Source organism: Epinephelus moara, unplaced genomic scaffold (assembly GCF_006386435.1).
Source record: "Epinephelus moara isolate mb unplaced genomic scaffold, YSFRI_EMoa_1.0 scaffold1066, whole genome shotgun sequence".
Classification (NCBI taxonomy): Eukaryota; Metazoa; Chordata; class Actinopteri; order Perciformes; family Serranidae; genus Epinephelus; species Epinephelus moara.
Genome location: NW_026078517.1, coordinates 150 through 12,970, shown reverse-complemented (window position 1 = coordinate 12,970; position 12,821 = coordinate 150). Strand labels below are relative to the sequence as shown.

The window sequence follows — 12,821 nt, the reverse complement described above, 5'->3', positions numbered from 1 at the left end:
AATTCAGAAGAATAAGCACATAAATTAATAAAAACATACTCTTGTTACATGATGAATTTTTCTCTATGACAACTAGGGGTCTCCCTTTCCCTTTGTTAGTTAGTGTAATTTGCTCTTTGTTCTCAGCTATGTGTGTACACCATGATGCAGATACTTTATAGAAGTAAATATTTTTAGATCATTGCTACATTTATGAAAACAAAACCCTGACAGTCTCCTCACCACTTGAATGGTTCCTGATGGAGGTACACGGTAGCCCCTTTTCCCCAGGGACTCCAGGTTTATCACACCCTGTGGACAGCACATGTAAACAAGGCTCAGTCACACAGGGCTGTAAAAGAAGTATTACTGATTGACTAACTTGGAAAAAAAAAAAAGATCTCACCATATATGGTGAGGGAGCATTGTCGTCGGATACACTGTAGAATGACACCTCTACGGGTAAGGTCAGGTGACTGGGGCAGAAGGACCCACTGGCTCCGACCTCTGCTGTAAAACCCTCCACTAACCCTAAAGGCTCCAGGCGATAGTTCAGCACACACTCCTGGGGAAAAGACATTATAATGTCATTTAATTTTTGTTTAATCTGATCGTTGTAATTGAATTGAAAAGAAAAATAGCATGAGTGTGAGTACACTTTTCTGTGTTTGTGTGTTATACCTCAAAGTTTCCCAGCAGACTGAGACTGGCAGGTGGAGCGCTGGCACTGAACAGCTGCTGTGACTCATCGGTGTACCCCTCTCTCTTTGGACACACCCTGAAGGGTTAAAACACACACACACACACACACACACACACACACACACACCTGATCAACTTGTTTTCAAGGCGAGATGTGTGACAGAGCATCTTAAGATGCTTACGTGAAAAGCATTCCTGGCATGTTTAAGTGGACGTGCATCCAGGGTGAGATAAAATGATCTGAGACTGAATTTCATTTGAGTGTAAACAAAAGTGCTATCAGTCATCTCTAAATGTTTCTGACTCTGATATCTTGATGTACTGAAGGAACAGACAGGAAAAAATGCAATTTGTGTATATAAATTTTTAATCACACATTTCCTTGAATTAAAAAAGAAAGAAAATCATACATAGAAGCATGATGATGGCTTTTACCAGCCGCAGCCAAATTGAACAGATATCCTCCAGTGGCTAAAATGAACTTTACACCCCGAAGGCTGAACATGAAAACATCTGCTTTATAAAAAGCAGCACTGAGCTACCACCCACATCTGCTGTGTGTGTAGGCAGTGCCGTGAAGCTCGTGTGTATATAAAGCCAATTCAGTTCTGTCTGCCATTTTGAGCAGAATGTGTGTGATTCTAGATGCAGCCACAGTACAGCAGAGCTTCAGCAGGTGGCAGCGTGAGAGGAATAGTCAGCAGAACAGGGCTGACCTAACCCCGGCACTCCGAACAACACTCTTATTGTCTGATCTCTCAACACAAGAGACAATACTTCTGAAACCTGTTGCTGATTCAAGGCTATATCAGCGTGTTAGGGTTTAAATATGGCAGCTGTAGCAAACAGAGTCTCTAATATAGATCCCTTTGGACTTTGGATAGCGTCATTAATACTGCCAGTAAACAAACAAAAAAACCTTGAACAAATATTAAACTTTAAACACAACAATAAAAGAAAACAAAGCCAGAGTTTGCCTTGCTGGCACTGGTTCATTGTAACAGCTGAAATGTTGCGTAGTGAGAAAAACAAGTTTTAAAATTATGCAAAGTATGAGTAACTTGATCCAGATGGTACTATAATAAACAGATGATGTGGGAGGTTAACTGCAAAACAAAAAAACTTGTTTGTCCTTTAACTGTTACTAAGACTGCGTCAAACCCGTGACAGCATCCTGACCTTGTCCGCGTGGACAAACTGAGTTGGAGTCTGGTAACTGTGCTAACAAAGATCCCAGGTGAGAAAATGTGTACCTTTTCCCAGAGGCCCAAGGCAAACCCTTACAGCCAGCCACAGAGGTGTCCAGGTCAAAGTAGCCTGTTTGATTTCTCCTCTGAGGAACCTGCCGCAGACGCACAGGACATGATTAGCACAGACAAACTGTCACAGTATCCAGGTAAGAGCTTGGAGGACAAGACAGTAGTTTCATCTTTTGAAAATATAGGGCTCTTAAATTGAAATATTAAGATTACAGGAAAGGAATTTAAAAGGACAAACTGTGTTAATAGCTGAGTTTAAAATGACAGGAAAAATACATTTTAAATCTCTCATTAAACTATGTATTTTCAAAATCACTATCTAGTGTAAAAAATCCATACATACAAACATATGAATGAATTTTCTGCATGATGTCTATGTGAATATATGTGAGCTTGTGTGTTGTTAAGACTGTGTGAGACTGAGAGTTCACAGGAGTGTCTGTGTGTACGTTTTAGTGTTTACACGTGTGAGCGAGACCGATCAGAGGGCAGGAAACTGTGATGATCTGGGAGTGTGGTAACTGACAAACTCAGTGAAACAACTTGACCGTGGTTGATGAGGAGCAGATGAGTCACGTGCCTCACCTACCTATGCGTGTGTGTTTTTGTGTGTACATTAACCCTGGCTAACAACACAGTGGCCCAGCAGCAGCAGCAGCAGCAATAAAAACACCTGCCAGATATTTCAAAGTCTCTTTACGACAAGCATTCACAGGCTCACTTCGAACACTTGTGAAAGTACTATGAGTAATGCTTCAGATGGCCTGAAATAAAGGGGAGTGAGTGTGGTGTTATGGCAAACACAACTGCATGGAGACCGACGATGGCTGAGTCAGTACATGTTTGTGACTGTGGGCCTGCGTGTAGAAAGTGTTATCTTAACAAATGCAGGAACTGACAATGACTGTGAGTTTCACAGTGAAGATGAGTGTGTGTGTGTGTTTCTTACAGGGCTGGAGAGCAGAGGCAGGCCAGTGCAGGGGTGGAAGGCCTTGGTCGCTGTGGCATCTAATGAGTGGCGATTCTGTTTCTTCCAGCTGTTGCAGGGGCGCAGCGGGGAGGGGCTGTGAGCTCGCTGGAGCAATAAGATGGAGAGGGATCAGGGCGGTTTGAAAGTAAACTGAAATAAATCTGCATTTATCATATCATATTCTCAAGTATCGTATGCCATCCTGATTACCCTTCCAGTCCCACCTGTTCCCAACAAAACACTCATTAAAATCACCCATTAAAACTGAGCAGTGTGTATAAATGAGGAGGTTCCCTCCAGATTGACATCTTATATTTGAAAAATGTGATGGCTGTAGCTATCTCTGATATCGGAAATTTAATGGGAACTAGGCACACTTTCAAAATTCATACATGTTATTCCTGTGGTCTGAGACAGTCCACAAATACAAGTAAACATGAACACATCTGTCCCAAAACCAAAAGCTAAAGTGCTAAAGCTCAAACGTATGATATCATCAAGTACAAAGTCTGGAGCTGCTCCATTGACAATGAATTGGGAAAGATGTTCCAGATGACACTGAGAGCACCCAGGGGAACGTTCTGAGTATATGGGTACATTTTGTGTCTCAGAGCTGAGATCACTATGATAGAATAAAGCTCATTTGGGTATTAAAAAGAAAACAAACATCCTGTGGCTTCACAGTATCAGTCTTCCATTCATTGTCTATGAAGCAGCTCCAGACTTTATACCCTATGACATCACAAGATTGAGACTTATTTCTGTGGTTTCTGGCTTTGAGAGAGAGCAGCTCATGTTCACAAATACTGATTTAACTTTCTTAGGCCATGGAAATAACATGCTGGAATTATTAATTTAGGTGGCGTTCCCCTTAAGGCTTCAATGCCTTAGTAAATCATTTAGGCTGCTTAACAATTTTGTCTGGAATAAGTTATTTGTTTAATCAAATATATAATTTCCTATAATAATAGAAGCTAAATGTTGTTTTTAGAATATGACTTAAAAGAAGAGTTCAACATTTTCAGAAAACACACCTATTTGCTTTCTTGCTGAGCATGAGAAGATTGATATCATGATGAAGAGGAGTCTACTGCTAACAGCCAAGGATATTAAATGAAAGCTGGGACACAGTCTCAAATTGTGTCATATCATTGGGGTACAACACATGTGCAGTCTGGTCTGCACTTGTTTAAGGTCTCAATAACTCAATAACTTAATTGAAGCTTCTGTAGTCGGCCTTGTGATTCTTTTTTCCCCCCGAAAAATAAAAATACGGTGAGGAATTACAATTCTCCAATTATTGAAAAGATTTTTAACAACAGACTATCAACACATGCTTTCTATATGAAAACATTCTACTGTATATTGGCTGACATCTGTTAAAAAATACAAAACTTCTGTCTGGCTGAGCACACCAAAAGAGGCTGAAGACAGTGTACCCAAAGAGCACCTGAGCAGACACCATCCTTTTATATCTACTTTTGGGCAGAGTCAGGCGAGTTGTTTCCCGCTGTTCCCTGTCTTTGTGCTAAGCTAAGTGGCTGCTGGCTGTGGCTTCATATTTGCCATACAGACATAAAATTGGTATCAATTTTCTCTTCCAACTGTCAGCAATAAAGCTAACAGGATTATTTGCCAAAATGTTGAACAATCCCTTTTATAGTGATGCAGTTAAACCAAGTCTCAGGGATAGGGTGGGACGAAATAGAATAATCGCAGATTAGTTAATGGGCTATCACTCACTGATATATGGACAAACAATGTTTATGAAAATGGGGAGTCCCTTACCAGGACTGTAGAAGGGGGAGTCATGTCTGGACTGGAGGTGCTGGAGCATCCAGACACCGAGGGTGCCTGGTTCTCATCCTGCAAGGCAGAGGCCTGGGCTGGTGCACAGCACTGTGTCTGGGACTGAGGCTTGCTGTGGTTGTGGCTTATGTTACAGTTCATGGCTGGACTGGCAGCATTGCAAGTCCAACTAAAGATCTGGGCATTCCTTGGGCTGTTCTCAAGGACAGGGGAGGCAGGGGGGGTTTCATGGCTGCTGGGTGTCCTGACTCTGAGCTTTTCATGTGGGGGAGTTCGTAAACACCGACCAGCCTGGGTGTGGGACTGGTCTTTCAATGAGGGTTCTTCAAGTGTAAAGTGAGCACCATTTTGGGCCCGGGGTGAATGGCATTCGGTCCCCGGATCAACTCGGGGCTTGTCTGTGCAAACGGGCGCGGGTGTGGCAGCGGTGCGACTGCTGCCTCTGTGAGGTTCATGGCTGGGTATGTGGCCGTTGGTGTAGCCGTTGGTGGCAGTGTGTGAGGCCTGTGGGATGTGTGTGGTGCGTGAGTACGTGCGGACCGTGTGTGTGACTGTCGTTGTGTGCGTGTGGTGCAGATGGCTGCCGCTTCGGCTGTGCCTTGGGGACAGAGAGGGGACAGACAGTCTCTCCTGGATGAGTCTAGTTATGTCTTGTACTGCCTGGGCGATCAGGGAGCTGTCTCTCTCCCTCTCTTTCTCCTTCTCTTTCTCTCTGTCTTTCTCTCCATTTCTCTCCTCCTCTCCGTCTCTGGTCTCAGTCATTCTCAGCTTCCTGCAGGCTGCAGGTTTAGGGGAGGAGCTCTCCCGTTTGCTGAAAGATGTGTCAGTCACGGGTGTGTTGAAGGGGCCGGGCCACACACGTCCCACAGACTCATAGGGCGGTACCTCGGGCTCTTTGGTCTTACTGGCAGTTATGTCGTCATGGTTACTGCCCCACATAGCTTTGGGAGGGTTGTCAGAAGCAAAAAGGCCAGGAGGGAGTGGCGGTGCTGTGGGGTCGCAGAAGTTGAGCCTCTGTGCAATGCGGGCGATAACTTCCTGTCTCTCCTGCAGCAGGGAGCCAATAAGGGGGTTTGTCTCGGTGGCAGGCCTTGGGGAGGGACAACGGGGTGGCTCAGCCAAGGAGAAATTTTTAAAAGCTCTCAGTGGCTCAGGGAGGGGCCCCTTTGATCTATCACTGCTGTTGGTGCCAGAGCCATAGTCCTCTACTTGTGTGGGGTCAGATGAGCCATTGAGAGCCGAGTACAACCACTTCCCTGCTTTACTTGTGGGAAGCGGAGAGGGGGAGTGGGAGCGGGAGGGCGTGGGGGAGTGAGGGGACCTGTGGAACAGTGGGGAGCCCTGACGCTGGGGGATGTTGACCTGCGGAAGCTCTCCGTTCTGATACGTGTGGTCCTCACCGGGCTCCTGGCTCTTCTTGCTATAAGGAGGAGGAACAGCAGTGTGGGGGAGGCTGTTAATGGGGATGTTGTTGATGGGAAGGTTAGGAATGGGTAATCCATTGAGGAGAAGGCCGGACATGGAGTTGGAGGTTTTGCTGTAGATGTTAGAGTTGTGAAGGAGGTTGTCTTTACTGGGGTCCTGGTTCTTTTTGTGGGTGGGCAGGCCACCATGGCTGTTGAGGTTTGGGCTGAGGCTGGGGGTCTTGCTGTAACGTGGAGGCAGGCCAGTATGGATGCTGCAGGCCAGGGTGGGGTAGGTGGGCTGGCGGGGGAGTGACTGGACACGAACCTGCAGTGCAACACTCTGGGACACATTAGGGACGGGGAAAATGTGTTCTGAAGGCGGCTGGGAGAACTGCCATACCAGCTCCTCGTCAGCAGCACTGATTCTGTTTGACAGAGACAGTGAGAGAGATTCAATTAACACGCCATAGTTAACTCTTACACCTTAAAGATCCCATATTACGCTCATTTTCAGGTTTATATTTGTATTTTGGGTTTCTATTTACATGCTTTAATGCTCAAAAACCACTTTATTTTTCTCATACCGTCTGCCTGAATATACCTTGATTCAGCTTATGTGTGAAATGCTCTGTTTAAGCACCTGTCTCTAAGCCTCTCTTCCTGAAAAAGCCCCTCACTAATCTGATTGGTCAATGTTTCTGGGTCTTCCCCATGTACGCTCTCTGTAATGGCATTGTAGCAGCACTTTCTATCTTTACTGACTGTTTCACTGGAATAGCATTGCTAGGTAACAGCTTGGGTCCATGTTTACTTCCTGTCAGCTGATGTCATTCACAAACACTGCAAAACATACAAAGGGATCTATTTAGAATGTTTATGTTGTCAAGTTTGAAACAGTCCATATGGTCTTAACTAAATCACGTTTGTTTACAGTAACTTTTTGAAAACCCTCCGATCATGTAAAATAAATTAAACGGTGCTGAGCAAACACTGCCTCAATTCTTTTTTCTTTGCCATCGAAAAAGGCTAGATTAAAAAAATCAATGTCATTTTAATTGTGCACTATATTTAGAATATTTTCACTGCGTTACCTTGCCATTAGACAGTCCTCTCTGACAGGAAACTGAGGCTGTTATATCAAAGCTACGAGATACCATTGACAAAGCCAGTAATTTTACTTTGCAGAACAATGGAGTTGCTGGGCTACCACAGCAGGGATTAATTAGTGAACAAGGCAAAGCAGAGTGTACACTATACACAAATATAGTTTACACATACACATTTTTCTAGGTGGCTAAAATACGTTTTGCAACACAGAATATAAAATAAGCACAACAGAGACATCAGATAGGTCGGACCAAAGCGTTTGACTAAAATATACACTTGAATGTTACAACTAGGCCTAAGAAATCAAGAAGTTTGCTGATTTTAAACATCAATACAACTGAAATCAGCAGCCAGTTGTCTATCTGGAAGTGACTGATGTTGTTAGTGCGAAGTCAACAGTGATTTGGTCTATTGTCAGTTTCATTGCTTGGCAACAGCTTGGGGCCATGTTTACTTCCTGTCAGCTGTTGTCATTCACATACACTGCAAAACACTCCAACAGAAAAATACAAAAGCACCATTCAGAATGTTCATGTTTCAAGTTTGAAACAGTGCAGTGTAGTGTAGTGTAGTTTTGACATCACAAATTCAAGTCCTGACGGCTCGCTTAAAAGCACAGTTTCCGAATACGGACTGTGAGCGAGCATTTCTCTGTGGATTAAGCGCTTTGACACTTTCAGAGTATTTGTGTAGCACCTATATGTTCTTCACATTAAAAAAGACATCAAAATCCGACTTTTTACAATACGGGATCTTTAAAACTTCTAGGATTTGTCGAGAGCCTTCAGAAAATCAGTTTTTCTTCCTCTGTTTCAATTTCAACCACACAAGCTTCACACCTATATATAAATTTGAAAAGAATACAACCTTAGATAAAGTTTCCTGCAGCTTTGATAATCTGGTAGCTAAAAGCCTTCAGCCCACCAGTGTCAAAGTCCTCAGTGAGTGTTATGTCTGACCTGTACAGGATGTTTCTCGGGACGATACCATGGGAGGCGCTAAGCCAGGCGCTGAGCTGGGAGAAGAAGACGTAGGAGCGCACAGCCAACAGCAGGGTCTTCTCCTCAATGAAACGATCGCCGCTTCTATTAAAAACACAGTTAAAAAGAGGTGGAAATGTGCCAGTGTGTCAGGTTAATGAGAAAACAGTTCAAGGATGTGCGTGTGTGTTTTTCCAACACAGTGTTCCCTGTTCCTACACGTTAGAAGGAAAGTGGGCCAATTTGTAAGGCCGATTAACCCTCTGAGCGCCAAGGCAATTACCTGTTTTTTTCATCTTTTAGTTTTATTATTATTTTATTCCATATTTTTAACATTTTATAGCTTCTTCAGCCTTCACTTTTGCCTGTCTTTGGATCTAGTGGAAGATAAAAACTTTATAATGCAATATTGTACATTATAAAAACACTAAAACCTAAAATTAATTCATTAGAAATGTCTTAAACACACATACAAGTAAGAATTTCACAGCTCTTGACAAGGTATGTGTGCTTTTACACACACTTACAGAAGGTGTGTTATTGTAGAAAATCATCTGCCACCAGGACAGAGGCTCTATAAGCAGCAATACTAACACATCGTTATATAGAATAGTAATCTATTTGAAAATTGTATGACACTTTTTATTGTCTTGGCATTTTATTTCAATGTATTTCACAGTTTCTGTTTGTTTTACCGCCTGTACTTCTTTTGTTGTACTTATTTATACAAATTAACTCCTGTCATGGAAAGCATGTGAAAGCATTAGTCATGCAAACAGTAAAGATAACCAAGGACAGCAATGGATTATGGGAGGAGGTAGCAACCTTGGAAATACAGCATACAGCATTTCTTCTGTAGACTTTACACTAAATGTTGGTGAGCACAGTCTCCTTTGTGTCTATGTAGCTCTCTTCTCTGGCATTGTCCACGTGCGTGTGTGTGCTCCTTACTGTCTTGGAACTGGTTGCAGGGTCCATCTCTCCAGCAGCAGAGCATCTTGTTTGATGACCGGGTCGCTGATGGGGTCACTCGGGGGGCACTCATCGCCATAGCAACAGTCTGGCAGGAGCATGACCTCGATCATGATGGGGATGCTGTTCCTCCAAAGCAGGATCACCTCCGAACGGGTTCGCCTTGCCTGCCGACACTGGATACGCACACACCGGCAGACAAAGGTGGAGGGTTAGTGTTTATTAGTGAATGTCACCGGGACCTTGAAATTTAGGGGCACAGCAGATGGGACCCGCAAAGAGCCTCACTTAGAGGGGAATTTCTCAGTGATGTTATTTAGGTCACTGCTCGGTTCACAATATTAAAAATCTTTTCAAAGTAGTGTTCAAATAGGTAGAACGAGTTGAAAAAAGTTAAATAATCCAATTTTTAATTTTGTGCAGGCTTGTTTGTCCACTGTTTCCATGGAAACAATGATAAAAGAGGCCATAAAGATATAATCTCTTTACACAGATAAGGCAGTTGGTTTATAATCCTAACAACTACATAACTGCATAATTCACAAATGTTAAAACAAAATTAATATTTAGTTATTTGTGATGCAATTCAAATATATTGTCACATTTTCTTTCAAACTAATTTGGTTGTGGATGTGTGGAATCAGTTCACTTATAAAGCACGTGCGGCAGAGCTGTTTTGCAGGCTGTGACGTAGGGTTGGGCGATATGTTAAAAATTTCCAACCAGCCACCGTCAGCCCATCAACCGGCGGCTGCCGATATATTCGGCAGTTGTGTGTGTGGCGGAGAAGAAAATAAAGAGGGGGGGTGTTGCATTCATGTGATGTGCCCATTCTGAAAATGACTTTCAGAATGGGATAATTCACATGAACGCCACCTCATGTCAGAAAAACAACTCGGCAACTCGGATATCCCGACACCACATGAATGCAGCAAAAAATGCAGCGTGCTTTGCGAGCCCACTCATGTCCAACATGGCACGGAAATATCTGTGCATACCGGCAACAAGCACGCCATCAGCGCAGGTGTTTAGCACGGCTGGTAACGTTGTTAACCTTATGCGCACTTTGCTTAAGCCAGATAAGGTTAACATCCTCGTTTTCCTCTCCAAAAACATGTAAAACACTGTTTTTGAGTTAAAGACAGCGCAAAGGGACTTTATTATTTTATGTGATTGTGTGATTTTTGCACTTTATTTTTCCATTGTTCTTCGTTTAGCCTATATTTATTATTATCTGTATTTATTTATTCAAGCAATAAGCCTATGAGAGGCTTTTAGAACAGCTATAACAGCTTAAGTTTTTTTTGCCACGTCCGCAACGGCATTAGCTATTATAAAGACAGCGATATATTCGTCCAATCGCCCAAGCCTACTGTGACGTACAGGTGTAGAGGCAGCTCTGCAAAGCAGTGTGTGTTCAGTCGCACGCCATACTTCCTGCCTTGCTTTTGACATTAACCTCGCTGTGACCCGCACTCTCTAACACAGTGGTAAACATTTTGGCTGCACTGGCTGCCTGCTCTGAACGCCATACACTACACTGTTTATATGGTCAATTTATTTTTTTAAATTATGAATTTCATATTTTAGTGTTGGATGTAGAGTTCCAGCTGTTTAGGTAACTTGAATGATGCAAATAAAGCGGCAACAACCTCTGGTAAAATGAGAGGGGGGACTGCCTTCTGTTGACAGGTTAGGCAAAAACATGAGAGGCTGTGTACACAGATGTATGCATGTGCTACCTGGGGCAGTTTGTCGCTGCATTCGTGCTTGTGAAGAGGCGGCATGGCCGACTGGGCTGGTGGACAGTGCAGCCCCTCGGTTCTGCCCTTCACGGAATATTCTGGTGTCCGCCCTTCTGTGATGAGCAAGGTCAGGAACACCAGGAACTCCTCCGCGTCATACTCGAAAAACTCCTCCGTTGCATCTGGACAGGGCAGAGAAACAGCGGGTAAGCGGCATATCTTTCCAAATCTCTTCACATCTGAACACAAAATAAGGAACCAACTGGAGGAAAGTAGCAGGTAAACTACTTATGTGCCTATCCTGTAACAGCTGCTGGGGGCAATAAAAAAGACCTGTATTAACATGATACGGACACAAATGCTTGAATGGTTTTACCTACGGAGATGCGGCTATTTAACTTTGGCTGGAAAGACTTGTTTAGAGAAGGGGTGTGGGGGAAGGCAGCGGATGACACAACTTTTCCAGTTTGGCCACTTCAGAGGAATATATTTAGACCTCCTATGTCAGCTGAGCAGAGGGCTGAGGCCACACACTGACTGCTCTCTTATACAGCGCACACACATACACACACAAACACGTACAAGTATAGACAACACTGACAGTGATGTCATTCACACTCATTATTACAAAACCTTTTGCAGACAACAATTCAACCTGAACATGAGGACTGGAAAGAACAGAGTGAGAAGTCATGCTGCAACACCAGCTACTCCACCAATTTTGCCAGGGTGGGGTTGGGTGGGGCTAGCAGGGTGACCAGGCCCTGGCAGGGCAGAGAGCTGAATCAACCTTCCACCATTCAGGAAACAGCCTGTTTCCCTCTGAATCAACAGTAAGACTCTTTTCAAATTACCTTTTATGTGGTAGCAGAAGATGACTAACGAGGAATACTCAGCTGGTTGTCACATTCAAATTATAGCTCATGCTGAGCCACTCTGCTGTGCACTATTATTCACAATCACCAATTTCATAGCAGTTTTTACAAGGGGCAAGATGGGGGCTGTTGTATATTAGGTCACCAGCCAAATAGTGGCTGCTGTGGCTCGTCGTTTTGTCTCCTGCAACAACAAAATTAACAAAATCCTGCCTTGTTTGTGCTGTAATTGAAGCTTAGATCTAAAGTAGGAGTATTTTTAGCAGGAGGTTGAAGAGCCCGTCTTAGCGCTCTATCTTCTGTGCTCCTCCAGAGAAAACTCCCAGATTCCCGCAGGAGGTCAGCTGATACACAGCAGCTCTGAGAATCACAGCTTTCTTTCTTTGCAGCACACAAGTAAAACACACTGACGTGCAAAAGCTGCTTGCCCTATAATTTCAAGCCCTCCTCCTGTCTTTGTCAAACAAATATTAGGTCACAATTACGTGGCTACTTCTTAATCATTATAAGCCAGGTCCTCTTAAAGCTAGAAGTACAATTACAAATACACACACGCCCTGTCCTCCTCCCACCAGAGCCAGGCTGGCTAGAACAGAGTCCCTCTCAGCTGGCTCTGCAGAAGTGTGAGCTACGAGCTGCTGCTGCTGTGTGTATGTGTGTGTGTGTACATATCGCAGTCAGCCAGCCAGTCACGCACATTCCTCTCAGGGAACTCCTCCTACATGCCTTTGAGCTGCTGCTGCTGCACGTGGAGAGAAGCGCAGTCCAACACAAAACATGAGGTGGAGGGAGGGGAGGGGAGAGGAGGGGAGGAAAGGGGAGGGGAAGGGAGGGAGGGGGTCTGTTAGCCAGCTGTAGGCTGAATAAGCGCAGGGTGAAAGAGATGGAGGCTATATTCAGGGACAATCTCCTTTTCTTTATGGGCTAGAATCGGAAAGGCTTGAACAAAGGCAGCAAGAAACCAATGTTGAGAGAGGAAAAGGGAGCGAGAGACGGACCAGAGGGAGTTATATATGA

At 44.0% G+C, this 12,821-nt stretch overlaps 1 protein-coding gene across 2 annotated transcripts; it reads right to left on the bottom strand.

Annotated features, from left to right (window-relative positions):
• Positions 1 to 6: 6 nt before the first annotated feature.
• atosa (atos homolog A) lies at positions 7 to 11,131 on the bottom strand. 2 transcript variants are annotated; one of them, XM_050039502.1, is made up of 9 exons: positions 10,927 to 11,131; positions 9,164 to 9,360; positions 8,192 to 8,317; positions 4,699 to 6,550; positions 2,890 to 3,015; positions 1,935 to 2,023; positions 661 to 757; positions 386 to 544; positions 7 to 291 (listed from the first exon to the last, which is right to left on the bottom strand). In XM_050039502.1, exons 1-9 carry the CDS (start codon positions 10,969 to 10,971, stop codon positions 127 to 129), a joined length of 2,856 nt encoding a protein of 951 aa, XP_049895459.1. In that variant the 5' UTR covers positions 10,972 to 11,131; the 3' UTR covers positions 7 to 126. The 2 variants fall into 2 exon arrangements, 1 of the variants encoding a protein (XP_049895459.1); XR_007569567.1 differs by lacking the exons at positions 7 to 291; positions 1,935 to 2,023 and having other exon boundaries at positions 406 to 544.
• Positions 11,132 to 12,821: the final 1,690 nt, after the last annotated feature.

What these genes read in the sequence shown, in the direction of transcription:
- atosa (XM_050039502.1), bottom strand. Translation starts at nt 10,971, where the DNA reads ATGCCGCCTCTTCACAAGCACGAATGCAGCGACAAACTGCCCCAG. An exon ending in GCAGCGACAAACTGCCCCAG is followed by an intron (nt 9,361 to 10,926) that starts GTAGCACATGCA and finishes GTGCGTATCCAG; the next exon opens with TGTCGGCAGGCAAGGCGAAC. An exon ending in ATGCTCCCTCACCATATATG is followed by an intron (nt 292 to 385) that starts GTGAGATCTTTT and finishes TGCTGTCCACAG; the next exon opens with GGTGTGATAAACCTGGAGTC.